Below are 16,472 nucleotides of genomic sequence, written 5' to 3'. Positions count from 1 at the left end.
GCCACTCTGGGGAACGGTTTGGTGGGTTTTTAAAAAGTCAGAAAGCGGCCGGCCCCGTGGCCGAGTGATTAAGTTCACCCGCTCCGCTTCAGCGGCCCGGGGTTTCACCAGTTCCGATCCTGGGCGCGGACATGGCACCGCTCATCAGGCCGTGCTGAGGTGGCGTCCCATACAGCACAACCAGAACGGTATAAAACTAGAATATACAACTATGTATATTTGGGGAGAAGAAGAAGAAAAAAAAAGAAGAAGATTGGCAACAGATGTTAGCTCAGGGCCAATCTTTAAAAATAAAGTCAGACAGACACCAACCATATGATCCAGCCGGGCGTCTCCCGAGTATTTACCCAGCATAAACGAAAGCATGCACTCACTGGAGACGGGTGCGCACATGTCCCAGCTTAATTTAGCCCCAAACTGGAAACATCCCAGTGGCCACCAGGAGGCGAAGGGGTGAAGAGACTGTGGCACACCCACACCAGGGCGTACTGCTCAGCGATAAAATGGGAACGAACCATTGACTCCAACCACAGCATGGATGAAACTCAAAATAATTTCTTTCATTCAAAAGTTGAGTGAAAGAAGCCAGACAGAAAAGCAGCAGATACTGTTTCTATTTATATAAAATTCCAGAAAATGCAAACGAATCTACTGTGACCAGGAGCAGGTCCGCAGAGGCCACCGCCAGGTTCCGAGGGTGAATGGGCAGTGCCGTCCTCTGTCACCTCTGCTTGTGCTCCAGTTAGGGGGAAGATTGGGGTCAGAGGGACCTCAATGTCTGATACTGGGTGGGGCCGGGGCCTCTGACCCCCAGAGTCACCAGGGTCAGGCTGTGGGGCCACCTGCCCTGCCACCCGGACTTCTGTAGGGCCTTGGCTTTCCAGTCCACGTGTCCTGGGGCCCCTGGCAGCTGCCTCTGTGCGTGGTGGCACTAGCTGACCCAGGTGCTGCCGGTAACTGAACAGCACCTCCCACAGGCGGCCAGCATGACGCTCTTGTCCGCTGGACAGCAGGTTGGGGCCCGAGGCTCCCCTGGGCCAGCACCTGGCGTCAGTGGCCCTGGAAGTCCTCCTGATCCCATACAGCGTGCTCTGCATTCTCCTTGACCAGCCACGCAGAACTGGCCATTGTGAGTCTGGGGAGCCTGGCCCTGCTCCAGCCACACCCGGTCCGTGCCAGCGTCCCCTGGAACTCTTCAGACCCGGCCCTGCCCACCCTCACCTGCTGCTAGCCAGTGCCTGAGTCGCTGCCCCTGCCTCTTTGTGCAGGACCCTGACCCCAACCCGACTCTTGGTCCTCAGTTCACCCATTCGTCCCAGCTCACTCTAGGCCTAGGACATCCTCTGGTCTGGCTCCTACCCTCTCACCGGTGTCTCCACAGCCATGTGGGTACTTCAGGCTTGATGGGGCCTCTCCTCACCCCGGCCTGGCTCCTAGCCTTGAGGGTCTGGCTGCTTTTCTTCTGGCCCACCTCCTCCACGAAGCCTTCACGGCTGCTCAGGGCCCTCCAAGCTCTGAGCTGCATCTGCTCTCAGAGCTCACTTGACTTGTGCTTCCTGCTGGGCCCCCCAACCTGATTTTCTTCCACAGTGAGGAACCCCCTGTTATAGACTGCATGCTTGAGTCTCCCCAAAATTCATATGTTGAAGCCCTCGCCCCAGGATGATGGAATTAGGAGGTGAGGCTTTGGGGAGGTGATAAGGTCATGAGGGTAGGGCCCCAATGATAGGATTAGTGCCCCTATAAGGAGAGACCCCAGAGCTCCCTTCCTGCCCCTCTCTCCCCATAGGAGGACACAGAGAGAAGACCTGCCAGCAGCCTGATCTCAGACCCCAGCCTCCAGGGTGTGAGAAGTACACGCATGTTGTTGATAAGCTCTCGCATCTGAGTGCTTTGGTGCAGCAGCCTGAACTAGACACCTCGCAGTGAGAATGTCCCCAACATGGTCCCCTCCCGGGAGCTTGTGAAGATTCACAGTGGAAACTGGACTACATGGGATCAGGAAGGCCTGCAGGGGGAGCTCTCCGCCCCACCACGTGTCCTCAGTTACCCCAACAGGAAGAGAGGGACCCAGCATCTCAGACAGGAAGTTGGCTACTACTTTGCTGCCCCAGCAGGAGGAAGGTTTTTTCTTGCCCAGTAACAAGCCCAGCCAATGGGAAAGGGCTGCAGCTCAGCCAATGAGGAGCTGTCACCACCTGAACGCTTACTCTCCCCCAGTGGCTTTCCTTTAGAACAGCCCCCTCCCTACTTCCCCTTTTTCTCTATAAAAGCAGCTCCTCTCCTTTGTTCTCCGGACTTGCCTGTGGTTCCAAGTAGTTTGCATGTCCCAAATCGCAATTCTTTTGCTATTCCTGAATAAATTCATTTTGCTGGTAAAATAACTGGCCATTTTATTTGAAAGCTGACATGCTCCATCACCACTGGCAGACTCCAGGGGGAGGAGTCATGTGCATGGCCCAGCCATACCCCAGTGGCCACCACCACTGGGCCACCAGCTCCCAGGGTCACATAGAGGGCGGCCTGTGTCCCTGACACTCCCCAAAGCCCCCCTCACCAGCCACCAGCAGAGAGCAAATGCACCCTAACCCGCCACCTACAAGCTTGAAAGGCAAAGGCAGCCCAGATAACCCCCTGGCCCGGGCGTGTGGTGTTCCCCATGCTGCCACCCGGGGCCCAAACCCCGCATCCTGCCAGACCAGCCTTATCTGTTTGCTTTTCACTCAACGTCCACTAGCAATCAGCTTGGCATCAGCACCAGGCAGGGGGCTGGCAGAGGGTCTCATCAGGGGCTGGGGACACGCTCTCGGTGGTCACTGCAGCCTCTCCCAGCTGGCCCTCCGCTGACGGGACAGTGGATTCAGGCCCAGACGCTGAAAATGTGATACCTTTCCCCCAGGATCTTGGAGATGGAGCCTTCAGGACCCTTGACTCGATGCTGAGGGGGATTGAGCCAGGCTTGTGAGAAATGTGGACAGAGAGTCAGTGAACATCATGGGGGGCAGCCCGGGGTCCCCCCTGACAGGGGTATGAGGAGGAGGCAGCATTTGGGGTTGCTGGTCTGGAGGTGCTGACTCCACTCACAGTGGGGCTCAGAGGTGAGGCGAGGGGATCAAGGGGTCAGGTGTGGGTAGCCACACTGGGTGGGCTGTGCTGAGCACGGGCCAGGTGGGAGCACCCCTGGGCACTTCCCAGAGCTACAGACCGAGCATTCCCTCCTGGGAGCAGTTCCCCCACCCAGCCGAGCTTCTCCAGACTAGGGGGACAAGTTGGCCCGGCCCCACCCCTGCGGGGTCTGCCTGGGTGGCAGGTGGGCATCCAGCCCCAGGCCTGCTTTCCCAGCCCACATTGGCTCAGGCTGCCCCTTAGCTGCCTGTGGTCCTCCCATCAGGCCCCAGCACAAGACCAGGCACCTAAAATGGACAAAATGACCGTGGGCCCTGACCCGGGAGAAAGCAGGGAGTGAGCACTCTGGCCTGTTCCAGAACACAGTTCCACCAAGCCTGTGGCAGCTGTACGCTTAGGCAGCAGCTTCCCCGACAAAGGGCTCTCCAACCTGCCCCGGGGCCCCTCACCTGTGGCTCCAGGGTAGGGGTCTTGAGTGAGGTGTGACTCAAGGGAGAAGAGGCTGCAGGTCACCGGGTGGTCAAGGACAACACTGGGGGGAGAAGAGAGTGAGAAGAGTGAGGAGGGGCTCCTGCTAGGACAGCCCAGGGCCTGGTCACCTAGCCACACACAGGATCTTGGGCTGAGGGTGGGCTAGGTGGGAAGGTGACTCTCATCCCCAGGCCTGAGGCCCCTTCCCTTCTGGGTCCCCTTCTCACCCCTCAGTCATCTTTGCTCCAGCCGCTCCAGGCTTAGAGTCTCCTGTCGGCCCCACAGCTCCCGATCTGGCAAAGGGTCAGCCTGGGCCGACCCCTCCGCCCCACCCTTGATGCCCAGGGTCCAGGAAGTCATTGCTGGCTCTGCAGTGAAACGCCCCAGTGCTGGCCGGTCATTACAGCCTCCCTGACCACTCGTGGGACAGGCAATGGCAGCTGGCCAGGCCAGGGCACCACTGCCACAAAGGCGAATTCCTGCTCCCATGTCGAAATCTCTCCCCAACGTGCCCTGAATGCACGGTTCTCAGTCCTTTGATCTGACGTGATTAGTGGAGCCAAGCCTCTGGGGGTGAAGCCCCACCTGCCCTCCCCCAGGAACGTCACACCTGACAGGTGGGGCCCAGAGGGGTGGGCCGACCAGCATGGACTCTGGTGCCTCCATAAACCAGAGTCCCGCAAACCCAGGTCTTGGGGGCTTCCTGCCTGTGAAGGGAGCCAGGCCCTGAGCCCATCCTGGAGCCTTCTGGAAGCGCCTGCCATTGGTGAATGCCAGTGTCATCATCCAGGCCCTCGGCCCTAAGAGAAGGTCAGGTCAGGGCTGCCCAAGGAGCCACAGCCTAAGGGACAGGGCCCGCCCTCCTAACTGAGCCAGGAAGCTGGAAACGGTGTGCAGGGCCCCTTTGCCTGGACCCTGGGATCCGGGGCTGGGGGCCTGCTCAGGGCAGATCATGATTAGGCCTTGGGGCCCCCTCGGGCTCCCTGCCTCACAGCCAGCCTGGGCCCCGGGGTGGCCGGTGCTGCTCAGGGCTTGCGACGCAGATGGGGCTGAGGGCTGGGGTCTGAGCTGCGGTATAAGGGCAGACAATTGCCCACTTGTCCGGGCCTATAGTTCCGCTTCCCAAGGCTGGCCAGTGGGGACATGCTCTTATCGCCATGACCGCTGGGAACAATGGCAGCACACACTCTTATCTCCAGCTGTTTGCTCAGCGCATTAGAGCACTCCCAGGTCAGCCACAAAAGCACGATTCTCAGAGATTTCCCTCCAAACCACTCTGTAGAAAGGGAAATGGGGCCTGCAGCCCCACCTTGCTGGGCTGGAGCCAGACCTGGGCGCCACAACGATGCAGGCCAGAACCGCCCGCTAAGTGCGCACATGCGGTGGGCACAGCCCCTGGTGACGGATCCGGGAATGCACAGCACAATTTTTCCAGGAAACCCAAACCAAGTGCCACATGCACACACACACACACGCACACACACAGGCATGTACATTCACCCCCACACACATACACACACACTCAGACACACACATACACACATGGGCTTCTTCCATCCAGGCCCCCCCACTGTACTACAAGTGACACCCAACCCCTGGCCAGCCACACCTGAGTCCTTCAAGCCACTGGGAAGTGACACTGGGGACCCCTACCTACCACAAGTCCTGGACCCCTCTTGGGGCCCTGCAAATCCATGACCAAGGAGTGTCCCCATGACCACAGTTCACTCCCTCTGGCTCCATCCTTCACCCATCCTCTGATGTGTCTGAGGCATGGGGGCCACATCCTCCAGGTGCTGGGACACACGGGGAACACATGGGACACATGGTGGATGGGCCCCCGTCGGGGGAGGCACTGCTGGGAGACACAACAGCTCCCCACATGTGGGGCAGTGAGTGCAGAAGGGGATGGAGGGGCCGTCAGAGAACAAGGCCTGGGGCTCAGTTCCACTGCCAGCCGCCCGCCACGCCCACCTTGAGCTGTGCCCAGGCCCTGGGACAGCTTTCTCTGGTGGGAGGTAACCCAGGGGCCCTCAGAGCAGGGCAGGCAGCACGAGTATGTTTCCCATCAGGGTTCCAGGCCCCTCTCCTTACCCTGCTTTTCCCAAGGCTGACATGTCACCCCCACAGCCTCGTCAGGCACATCATCCCTCTGCCCCCAGGCCGGGACTGAGTCTCGAGGGAAGGCCCACCCTCTTGACCCTGTGGGACCCTGGGCCCTGTCCCCATATTTGGAGCTTCACGAGACCCCCGTGAGAGTGTGAGCTCACAGAGCACAGGGAGACCCCCCACGGCAGCCCCACTGGGAAACCTGGACAGATAGACAGACCCCACTGCCTGTGTGCCCAGCCTGGGGGTGGGGTTCCAGTGACGGGGCACCCAGGAGGGTATCTTACCCAGCCCCTTACCCAGCTTTACGTGTGCTCCAGCCTCTCGGCCCACCTGGGCCGGGGCCACTCCTGGGCCTCGGGTCCTCCTCCAAAGGGGGCCACTGAGAGCATTAAAGACAAATGACCCAGGACAGGAGTGCCCAGAGGTGCCCAGAGCACATGGGGACCCTTCCACCCACCCAGCCTGGGCTCGGACACCCAGAGGCCAGCAGCCTACTGAGAGCAGGTTTTCTGTTAAAACAATTTTCTATTAAAACTAAAGTTTACTTAACGTAAATGCACAGCATCTACTGTATTTGTGTGGCTGGGTCTCCAGGGCAGCGGCGGGGGACAGCCCTCAGGGCACAGCCACAGGTCCTCCTGCACCCCAAGTCTCCATGGGGCCAGAACTGCCCTCAGGAAAGGGGAAGCCCCCATGCCAGGGCCTCAGGATGCCAGACGGGCTCCCACACGGGCTCCCACTTGGGACTGGGCTGCCCTGGAGAGCTGTCAGATCCACGCATGCTCCTCAACTGCCAGAAGGTCCCACAGAGAATCCAAAATACCCACGCTCCCCGACCCTCACCTCACCCTGACCCTGATCATGACCCTCACCCTGACTGCCTCCTAAGATGGGCAGCCCCCAAGGCGGCCCCACCCCTGCTCCTGTGCCTGAGATGAGCAGCTCAGAGCCGTGGAGGATCAGAAAACAGTAACTGGGGTCCCTAGGGGCAGCATGAGCACTCTGCCCCCTTCCCCGTCCCAGGACCCGAAGTCCCAGGAGAACCACTGAGGAGGGGTCTCCAGGAATGAGCTGGCCATCCAGGGCCCCTGCGCCCCCAGAGATGATGTCAGCCCCAAGAGCTCCTCAGGGTTCCAGGAAGGTGTCCTGTCTGAGCCCTAAGGCCAGCTGCCCATCGGCGACGGCCTCACACTTGGGACCCCACACCGAAGGTTGGTCTGGACTGGCTTCACCTCTGGAAGGGTCCTTCCATGGGGTGGTCTTCCCTCCCAGGATGGGGGACCAGCATGCTGGCACCTTTGGGGGGTCCTGGGGTCCAGTTGAGGGTGGAGCTCACCCCAGGAGCTATCCTGGCACTTTCGGCTCCCCTGCATGGGCAGAGAGGTACCCAGGCATGTCCCCGACATGCCCTGGACAAGCCCCCTCTTGGTCCCTGGGGTGTGGCTGACAGTGCTCATGCTGACCGCCTGGAACTGTGCCCCCGGAAGTGTCCCCCAGGCTGGCCCCTGGCAATCTCAGCCTGGAACAAACACAGCAGGTGTTTGCAGGACCCTGGAGGGCATGTGCCAGCCCCCTGCTTGGCGGCGAGTGATAATGAGGCCACTGCCTGCTGAAAAATTTTCCAAATAAATCCAAGTCCTGATAAAGCAGCGCCTGAGATCCTGTTTGGCCACGGCTGCTCCCGGCCAATGGTGGTGATTACGGAGCTGAAGCGCGGGGCGCAGGCAGGCGTGGCAGGGGCAGGGCTGCAGCGCCTATATAAGGCGTCCAGGGCTGGCCACTCGGGTTGCACAGGTGCACCAAACCTGCCAAGGGTCCAGCGGTGGGAAGGGCGGGGTCCAGCGGCGACCTCCCTCTTCCACGCGCCATGCTCGTGCCTCGGCTGCTGCTGCTGCTGTCCTTTGGGGCACCACTGCTCAGCGCTGGTGAGTGGGGGCCTGTGGGCCATGCGTGTGGGGCAGTCAGATGCCCCCAGAGGGCCCGTGCATGTGAGAAAGTCTCCCAGGTCTCCTCACCTCACTGACTCGGCCGGAGGTGGGCTGGCCACATGGACGTTGATGGATGGGAGGCAGGGAGCAAATCCTGGGAGGGCCCTGCTCGCTCTGTGGCTGTCCCACACCTGCCAAAGCCCGGATCTCCATCAGTGGTCTCAGAGCCTGGCCCAGCCAGTGAAGGTCAGAGGGAGCAGGGGCCAAGTGCAGGCTGCCCCTCACCCACACTGGGCACAGAGGCCAGGGAGGAGGGATGCTGGCTGCAGTGGGACGGGGGTCCCTTGGGGACACGCAGTCTCTTCAACGACTGTGGGTGCGGTGGAACGTGAGCGTGCTGGGTAGGACAGCACTGGGGGCTCGGTGTCAGAGCTGGGTGCTCTCACTCACTGGGCTCAGGGTCCTGAGAAGTCTCCGGGGGTCCTCAGGAGCAGCCAGAGGTGCACAGGGGGCCTCGTGGGCATTGGAGCCAAAAGACTCAGGTGGAGACTCGTGCTCCACTGGGTCCTGACTGAGAACAAAGTGGGTTCTGGGCCTCAGTTTTCCCGTCTATAAAAGTGGGGGACAATATCTCCCCCTCATGTAGGTGCCATGAGGATTAAAGAAGTGGGAGGACAGAAGGGGCCACCCCACCCCAGAGCCCCCTAGTCTCGCCCATCAGGCCCACAGGGCAGGGGTCCCTTCTCCTCCCCCACCACCCAGGTCCCTTCTGCCACCCACCCCCGGGCACTGCCATTGCCACAGGCTGAGGGTGGCTTTCTCTCCTGCCCCCAGCCCTCGGGAGGGGCCAGCCCGGAGGGTCCTGAGACAGACAGGGGAAGCCCGTCTTGCTGACCACAGGCCCCAGGCCTTCTGCATCTTCTCTGCCTGCCTGAGAGCCCAGGTCTCTGAGCTGGCGGGACTTGCTCCATCTTTCTTCCTTAGTCCTTGGCCCACTGCCCACTCCTCGGCACCCCGGGAGCATCCCCAGCCTCGGCCAGGGAGCCCAGGTGTGGTGACAAGCCCGGTGCCCAGCTGTGGCCCCCCGGCTGGGGATGGGAGATGGGCTAGAGACTCTGAGCCCAGTGGGTGCCCCCTGAACCTGCCCCGTTCCTCCCATGAAGCCCCTCCCCCACCCGCAAAATACTGCCTTTGCCCCCAGGGGTGGCTCTGAGTACCCAGGACCCCTGCCCAGCTGAGGTCACCTTCCTGGGTGGGTCCCAGGCCCTGGGGACTCCCAGACCTGGACCCAGAGCCAGGGCGAGGGAGGCGCCTGGGAGCTGGCGGGCATGGGTGCTGGCCTGCAGGGGTGGCGAGGGGCTGCAGCTTTGAGGAGCCCAGCGGTTCCAGGCTGTGAACGCTGCAGAGGGTGGAGGGACGGCATCTGTCCGCATCTCAGCAACTGCTCTTTGAGCACCAACCCTGCTGGTGTGGGTGGTCTGGTATGCTGGTGTGGGGTGGCGGCCCTGCCCTCCTGGACCAGAGGCCCACAAAGCACGAGGTCAGACACCAGGGTCTCAGGGGTCTGGGGCTGTGGAGGTTCAGGAAGGAGACCCCTGACCGGGCCAGTGTTGAGCTAGAAGGGGCAGGGGTGGGTGGGGCCACCAAGCGTGCAGAGGGAACAGCGTGCACTCTGGCCCCGTGTGACCATCTGGGGCTGAGAAAGGCTGTGCATGGTGGACCAGCCCACCCTGCAGGCCCCATGGGTCCCAGCCAGGGGTCAGAGCCTGCTCGGAGAGCAGTGGGAAGCACAGATGGCCCTGGGGAGGCGGCAGTGACGTGGCCGGCTTCCTGAGCATCTTCAGAGGAGCCCCCACTGCCAGGAGGGTCATTGTTCAGCGATGAAGGCTGCGGACCTGGGTGGGGACCGAGCAGAGAACAGGAGATGTGACAGGGCTCAGGGAGGCTGGTGTCATGCACATGATGAGGAGGAGCTGGTGGAGGGGCAACTGCCAGTGGGGAGTAGACTAGGACGTGACCCGCTGGGAGCGTAGTGGACAGGACTCGAGGGAGATGGTCATGAGCCAAGAGGGGGCCAAGATGTGAACATGCAGGATCGTCACCATGACCATGGTGGGAGGAAGGCCAGTGTCACAGCTCCATCAGAAACGTGAAGCCACATGGCCTCTTGTGAGGCCCTCCCTGCCTGGGGACCCAGCAGCTGTTGGGCAGGTGTCCCTGCTCCCTGGTGTAGCCCAGAGACACAAGGCTGATGGCGACCAGTGCCACAATGGGGAGAACAGAGTCAACCCCAGGAATGCCACAGAGCCTGATGTGAAGAGGGCCCAGGGAGTGTGCAGGAATGGGACCATGAGCGGCATCCGGCTGATGAACGGGCCCGGGAACCAAGGCAGAATCGAGGCTCCTGGAGGGTCTGGAGGGTGGGAGCCTGGGGGGCTGAGAGGCCATCATCTGTCCGCCAGCACTGGGACCTCATCTCGGGCACACAGGAGCCTCAGGAAGGACTGGAGCAGGGACAGGGGCAGGGGGCAGGTGATGGAGGGCTGCAGGGAGGCGAGAGCTTGGGGGTAAGAAGGAGGCGGGCCCACAGCTGAGGCCTGCCCTCAGTCGGTGCTGCCTGCCCCTGCAGTCACTGTGACCAAGGTCACCACAGCCCAGGGACTCTCTGGGAGGCTGACAGGGAGAAGAAAGCAGGGAGACGGCCACCTGAAGGACCCCAGTAGAGGGAGAACCCTCTCTGAGCCATCTGCAGAACTGGGCACGGACCCGAGAGGGAGTGAACCCCAGAGGGAGCCCGGGCGGGCTGAGTGGGGAACACGGGGGTCAAGCCAGACAGAAGGGACAGCCGGGACAGCTACACACCCTCAAGCCACCCCACCCACAGATGCCCCGGTCCGGGCCCTGCACTGTCTGCAGAGTGCCTCATGCCCCACTCCTCAGCTCTGCCCCCACCTCCTGCTGGCGAGACCAACAAGCCCCTCTGGGCTCAGGCTTTCCTCTCTCGCCCACAACAACCACTCCACAAGGTCCACGCGGAGCCCGGCTGCCTGGCCACCCCAGGCCCACATGAGCCCAGACCCTGCACCCAGTTTATCGCACAGCTGCCCGTTTGTGAGACCCAGGGGCCCTGGTGCATCTGGGGAGTGAGCGAGCGAGGGAGTGATGGGAGCCTGGTGGACAGACTAGCAGGTGCCACGGGGCCAGAGGACAAGGAGAGAGCTGGTGACAGGGACTCTCCTTGCCCCACCATCCCCCCAAGGCCCAGCACGTGGCCACAGGCTCCTGTGCCTCTAGTCTCCTAGGGGACCTCCTTGTCCTCCTGGCACCCCATGGCTGGCGCTGCCTCACCATCAGGCCTTGCTCACTACACTTCTGCATGTGCATGTGTGTGTGCAAGTGTGCACACGAGTGGGTGTGCATGCATGCACTTTGCCTTCCTGAATGGGGCCTGTGAGGGTGGGCCAGGCCCTGGATGGCCCTTAAGCAGAGGTGGGTCGTCCCAGCACCGAGCAGGGCTCTGTCCACATAGGTCTGAACACCACCTCCTTTGAGCACCCAGGCCTCCAGAGGCTGAAGGACTCCCCACAGACAGGTGAGGGCCATGGCAGCCTCTCACCCTGTGGAGCTACCCAGAGCAGCCAGGTCACAAAGTGGCTGTGATCTGGGGTTTCCATGTGCGGGGATCCAGCTACAGAGGAGGCTCAGCCAGGCCCTCACCTGGGGGAGACAAGTCCATGATGCCAAGAGGAGTGGGAGCCCTACTGGGTGAGGGCTGAGCTATGGCTTCACGTCCTACAGACCCCGGGGCTGAAAACACCACGGATCCCAACCTCGACAGCAGCCTGCACTCCTGTAAGACTCGGGGCGGGACACAGACCCCAGCCCAGAGCTGGGTGGGCATGGTTGGGGGGGGAGTCTTTCCCACTCACCCTAGTAGGGCCTGGAACTTGGGGGGACACTTGTCTCCCAGCATGGATTCCCCAGGGGCCCAGCTCATGGGGTGAGGCTACCCAAAGCCGCCTCACTGGCCGAGGGGACACAGGGCTCCGAGACCCTGCCCGTTCTCTCCACAGCTCCAGACAGGGGCTGGTGCTCTACATGGGGGGCCGGCCACTTCTCCACCTTTGATGGACACATGTATGACTTTGCGGGAACCTGCAACTACATCTTCGCGGCCATCTGCAAGGATGCCTCGGCCACCTTCAGCATCCAGCTACGGCGAGGACCCAGTGGGAACATTTCCCGGATCATTGTGGAGATGGGGGCCTCTGTGGTCACTGTGCAGAAGGCGGTCATCTCCATCAAGGACGTAGGGTAGGCCGTGTGACTGGGCCGGGCGGCTGGGGGGGTCAAGGGGTCGGCTACTGACCACTCTCACCCCACAGGGTTGTCAGCCTGCCCTACACCAGCAACGGGCTCCAGATCACACCCTTCGGCCAGAGCGTGCGGCTGGTAGCCAAGCAGCTGGAGCTGGAACTGGTGGTCATGTGGGGCCCAGGCGCCTACCTCATGGTGAGGACGCCGGGGGCTGAGCTTGGAGACATATGAGGGGCGGCAGGCAGGGCTAGAGGGGCTGCCCTCTTTGCGGTGTGGTTCCCCACCAGCCCTTAAGCTCCTGCAACACCGTGCTGACCCCCAGTCAGAGACTGGGCAGCCTGGGATCAGTTAGTGGCTCAATTTCCCCACTTGAAATTGAGGACGATCCAGCGAGAAAAGGAGGCCCCCCAGGAGGAGCAGAGTGGGCTGTTGCTGGGGCAGGATGTCCTCATGGCCGGCACCGTGAGGGGCGCCCTGGGCTCCCCGAGCAGGTGCACGTGGCCTCCACAGCTGGCCGAGGGTCCTGGGACCTGGGAGCCCTGCACCCCTCCCGGCCTGCCTCACCACAGTGCCCACCCGCCTGCAGGTCCTGGTGGAGAAGAAGTACATGGGCAGGATGTGCGGGCTGTGTGGCAACTTCGACGGCGAGAAGACCAACGAGTTTGTGAGCGAGAACGGTAGGTGGGGAGGCGGGGCCCAGACCCTCTGTGGGCCAGGCCCCTGGTGCTGATCCTGTCCCTTCCCACACTCCCAGGCAAACTCCTGGAACCCCACAAGTACGCCGCCCTCCAGAAGCTGGATGACCCCAACGAGATCTGTGCCTACGAGGCCATCCCCCATCCCCAGGTCCTGCAGGCAAAGCATGTACGTGAGGTGGTCAGGGCACTCGGGGGCCACTCGGGGGCCATGGGAGCCCTTCAGCCATGGTGGGGCCAGGCCACAAGGTCTGACAGGGTATCCAAGGCCATCAACGCCCTACCTTCCAAGACACGTGCGTGGTGTGGGATGTGGCCTTGACCCCCATGACCCTGAGTGGCCCTCTGCCCAGGCCCAGACTTGCAGCCAGTTGCTGACCCTGGTGTCCTCCGAGTGCAACGTGCCCAAGGAGCCATTCGTGTTGAGCTGCCAGGCGGACATGGCCACATGCGCCCAGCCAGGCCAGCAGAACTGCAGCTGTGCCACACTGTCTGAGTACTCACGCCAGTGCAGCATGGCTGGCCAGCCTGTCAACAGCTGGCGGGGGCCTGGCCTCTGCTGTGAGTCCCAGGGAGGGTGGCAGGGAGGGACAGGGCCCCAGATACCGACGCCTCGAATCCCCTCTTGTCCACAAGAGGGAAGGAGACATGGGCGGGGGAGGGGCGGGTGGCAGGGGTCTTCGGGCACCCCTGCCTCTCTCACCTGGGCTGCTGTGGCCTGCAGCTGTGGGCCAGTGCCCAGCCAACCAGGTGTACCAGGAGTGCGGCGAGGCCTGTGTCAAGACCTGCTCCAACCCGCAGCACAGCTGCTCCAGCTTCTGCACCTTTGGCTGCTTCTGCCCAGAAGGTGAGGGCACCCACTTTCCCCGGGACCCCTCAAGATGAGCCCAGAGACAGGGCATCAGCCCCCGCCCCACTCTCCAACACATTGGAGCCGGGACCCAGCTCGCCTAGGATGCTCTCCTGGGGACTTGCCCCAGGAAGAGCTCTGCCCTGCAAAGCACACACAAATGCTCACGGCCTCAAATTGGCCCCGAGCCCCTCGGCCGCGTGTGCAAATCCACGGGGGAGTGAGGTAGTGTCCGCTGGAGGGTCCAAGAGGCTGCTGGGAAGAGGTGAGATTTGAGCTGGACCAGGGACACGGCCTTCCACTCACCCGGAGCAGCATCACTCCCTGGTCTGGGCGCATTGACAGGAGGGGACAGGAGGCAGGTAGGGCTGGAGGTGTGGGTCACAGCCTGGAGCCAGGGAGCGGTGGGGAGGAGGACAGGGCCTGGCCTGCCCCAGGGGCCCTCGCAGGCTGGGCCAGGGAGGGGCTGAACAGCAGGAGGGTGGGAGATGTCTCCTACCACAGCCCCAGGAAGCCCCTCTCCTGTAGGTATGGTTCTTGATGACACCTCCAAAAACTACACCTGTGTGCCGGTCACCCAGTGCCCCTGCAAGCTCAGTGGGGTGGCCTACGCCCCCGGGGAGGTCACCATAGCCGCCTGCCAGACTTGGTGAGTGTCGGGCAGCTTGCGAGGACATGTGGGCAGGATGGGGGCGTGAGGGAACATGGGGGTCACGGGGCAGCCCCAGCCCTGGAGGCAGCTCTGCCAGCCTGGAGTACCTGGGGGAGCCGTCTGGCTCCTGCAGCCCCGCCTGCCACTCTGGGTCATGCCCTCCCCACCCGCAGTCAGTGCACCATGGGCCACTGGGAGTGCTCAGAGCGGTCCTGCCCGCGAAGCTGCTCCCTGGAAGGTGGCTCCTTCGTCACCACATTCGACGCCAGGCACTACCGCTTCCACGGCACCTGCACCTACATCCTCGTGCAGGTGGGACACGCCCACCACGGGGGGGCCACCATGAGGGGTCACCATGAGACCCCCCAGGACCTCTTTGCTGAGCTGTCCTTTCCCCCAGAGCCCTGAGCTCCCTGATGGAGGCTCCCTCATGGCCACATATGACAAGTCTGGGTACTCACACTCTGAGACCTCCCTGGTCGCTGTCATCTACATGTCCAGCCAGGTAGGCCGCCTGCCTTCAGCCATCGTGCCCACCCCGGGTCCCTGAGCAGATGCATCCCCGCCATGTCTCAGCTCCTGCTTCACCCCCCCCTGGCCCGCAGGAGGGGAGGCCTCCCCAACTCCAGCCCCCTGTCACTCAGGCCACTCTCCCTCTAGGACAAAATCGTGATTTCTCAGGACGAGGTGATCACCAACAATGGAGACACCAAGTGGCTGCCGTACAAGACTCGTATGTCCTCAGCCCCTGCCCGACACCCGGGGCCTCGCTGGGCTAGGGTCCCAAGGCAGGCTGCACTGAGCCCCCTGTCCCCCTAGGCAATATCACAGTCTTCAGGCAGACGTCCACCCACCTGCAGATGGCCACCACCTTCGGGCTGGAGCTGCTGATTCAGCTACAGCCTGTGTTCCAGGTGTACATCACTGTCGGGCCCCAATTCAGAGGCCAGACCCGAGGTGAGCCCTGCCCCGACCTGCCCAGGGTCGGCCCGCTGCGCGTCCCCACCCGGCTTGGCCACGCCAGAGAAGAAGGGGCCCAACAGAGCCTGGCACTGATCCGGCACATCCAGCACTCCCTGCCCCAGGCCAGCCCTCCCAGGGGTGTAGCCAGCGATGGCCTCTTGCCTGGGCATGCGCAGGGGAGGAGAGGAGTTTGGGGAGAGCGGGGCAGGATGGGGACGAGGGCCAGCTCACACTCATGGCCTGGCCGGCTCAGGGCTCTGTGGCAACTTCAACGGGGACACGACAGACGACTTCACAACCAGCATGGGCATCGCCGAGGGCACCGCCTCACTCTTTGTGGACTCCTGGCGGGCTGGGAACTGCCCGGCCGCGCTGGAGCGCGAGACCGACCCCTGCTCCATGAGCCAGCTCAACAGTAAGTGCTTGGCCTGGTGGAGGGCTGTGGGGGTGGGCAGGAGACCCATGCCAGGCGAGCGGGAGACCCACACCAGAGCTGTCCCCCCAGAGGTGTGTGCGGAGACCCACTGCTCGGTGCTGGTGAAGACGGACACAGTGTTCGAGAAGTGCCACACCACGGTGGACCCCAAGCCCTTCTACAAGGTGGGCGGGACCTGCAGGCTCACAGGGAGGCTGCAGAAGGCCACAGGGGTTGCAGGAGGCTGGGGAGGAGTGGGAGGCTGCAGGGGTGGCAGGAGGCTGTTGGGGTAGCAGGGGTGGGGGGGCAGGGTGGGGCAGGCTGCTGTGGGGGTGGCGAGAGGCTGTGGGGGCCACGGGAGGGCGGGTGCCCACGGCCGCTGTTTGCCTGCAGAGGTGCGTGTACGAGGCCTGCAACTACGAGGAGACCTTCCCGCACATCTGTGCCGCCCTGGGTGACTACGCCCACACGTGCGCCTCGCGGGGCGTCTTGCTCTGGGGCTGGAGAAGCAGCGTGGACAACTGCAGTGCGTGCCAGTGGGCATGGGCGGGGGGGTGGGGGGCAGGGGTCACAATCGGGGCCCGGGGCCCAGGGCCCAGAGCTCTGCCCGGCCATCCCCCAAGGGCCTGACTCTGGGGTCCCTCGCAGCCATTCCCTGCACGGGCAACCAGACGTTCAGCTACGACAGCCGGGCCTGCAACCGCACGTGCCTGTCATTATCCGATCACACGGCCGAGTGTCACCCCAGCGCCATGCCCGTGGACGGCTGCAACTGCCCCGAGGGCACCTACCTGAACCACAAGGCCGAGTGTGTGCGCAAGGCCCAGTGCCCCTGCCTCCTGGACAACTACAAGTTCGTCCTGGCCGACCAGTCTACCATGGTCAACGGCATCATCTGGTAAGCGAGGGGCTCCCAGGTGGGCCAGTCCTGCCCTGGCTTGCA

At 62.8% G+C, this 16,472-nt stretch overlaps 1 protein-coding gene and 1 long non-coding RNA gene across 2 annotated transcripts in view; one reads left to right on the top strand and one right to left on the bottom strand.

Moving 5' to 3' along the window:
• Positions 1 to 598: 598 nt before the first annotated feature.
• On the bottom strand, positions 599 to 4,538 carry LOC139074417 (uncharacterized). Its single transcript, XR_011524014.1, has 3 exons — positions 3,825 to 4,538; positions 3,576 to 3,658; positions 599 to 2,958 (listed from the first exon to the last, which is right to left on the bottom strand). It is a non-coding gene; the product is annotated as an uncharacterized lncRNA (long non-coding RNA).
• Positions 4,539 to 7,508: 2,970 nt separating this feature from the next.
• Positions 7,509 to 16,472, top strand: part of LOC103544449 (mucin-6) — a 29,114-nt gene continuing 20,150 nt past the window's right edge. Inside the window, exons 1-17 of the mRNA XM_070564653.1 lie at positions 7,509 to 7,634; positions 11,436 to 11,489; positions 11,711 to 11,951; positions 12,023 to 12,149; positions 12,541 to 12,631; positions 12,709 to 12,818; positions 13,003 to 13,210; positions 13,374 to 13,496; positions 14,028 to 14,148; positions 14,325 to 14,463; positions 14,552 to 14,656; positions 14,812 to 14,884; positions 14,971 to 15,108; positions 15,368 to 15,529; positions 15,620 to 15,714; positions 15,923 to 16,055; positions 16,178 to 16,427. Of these exons, the coding sequence (XP_070420754.1) occupies positions 7,577 to 7,634; positions 11,436 to 11,489; positions 11,711 to 11,951; positions 12,023 to 12,149; positions 12,541 to 12,631; positions 12,709 to 12,818; positions 13,003 to 13,210; positions 13,374 to 13,496; positions 14,028 to 14,148; positions 14,325 to 14,463; positions 14,552 to 14,656; positions 14,812 to 14,884; positions 14,971 to 15,108; positions 15,368 to 15,529; positions 15,620 to 15,714; positions 15,923 to 16,055; positions 16,178 to 16,427 (2,228 nt within the window). The 5' untranslated portion in view covers positions 7,509 to 7,576. The remainder of the gene's footprint in view (positions 7,635 to 11,435; positions 11,490 to 11,710; positions 11,952 to 12,022; positions 12,150 to 12,540; positions 12,632 to 12,708; positions 12,819 to 13,002; positions 13,211 to 13,373; positions 13,497 to 14,027; positions 14,149 to 14,324; positions 14,464 to 14,551; positions 14,657 to 14,811; positions 14,885 to 14,970; positions 15,109 to 15,367; positions 15,530 to 15,619; positions 15,715 to 15,922; positions 16,056 to 16,177; positions 16,428 to 16,472) is intronic.

The sequence above is a fragment of the Equus przewalskii genome, chromosome 11 (assembly GCF_037783145.1).
Source record: "Equus przewalskii isolate Varuska chromosome 11, EquPr2, whole genome shotgun sequence".
Taxonomy (NCBI): domain Eukaryota; kingdom Metazoa; phylum Chordata; class Mammalia; order Perissodactyla; family Equidae; genus Equus; species Equus przewalskii.
Note: the sequence above shows the minus strand (reverse complement) of the source record. Positions and strands in the feature narration are given on the sequence as shown.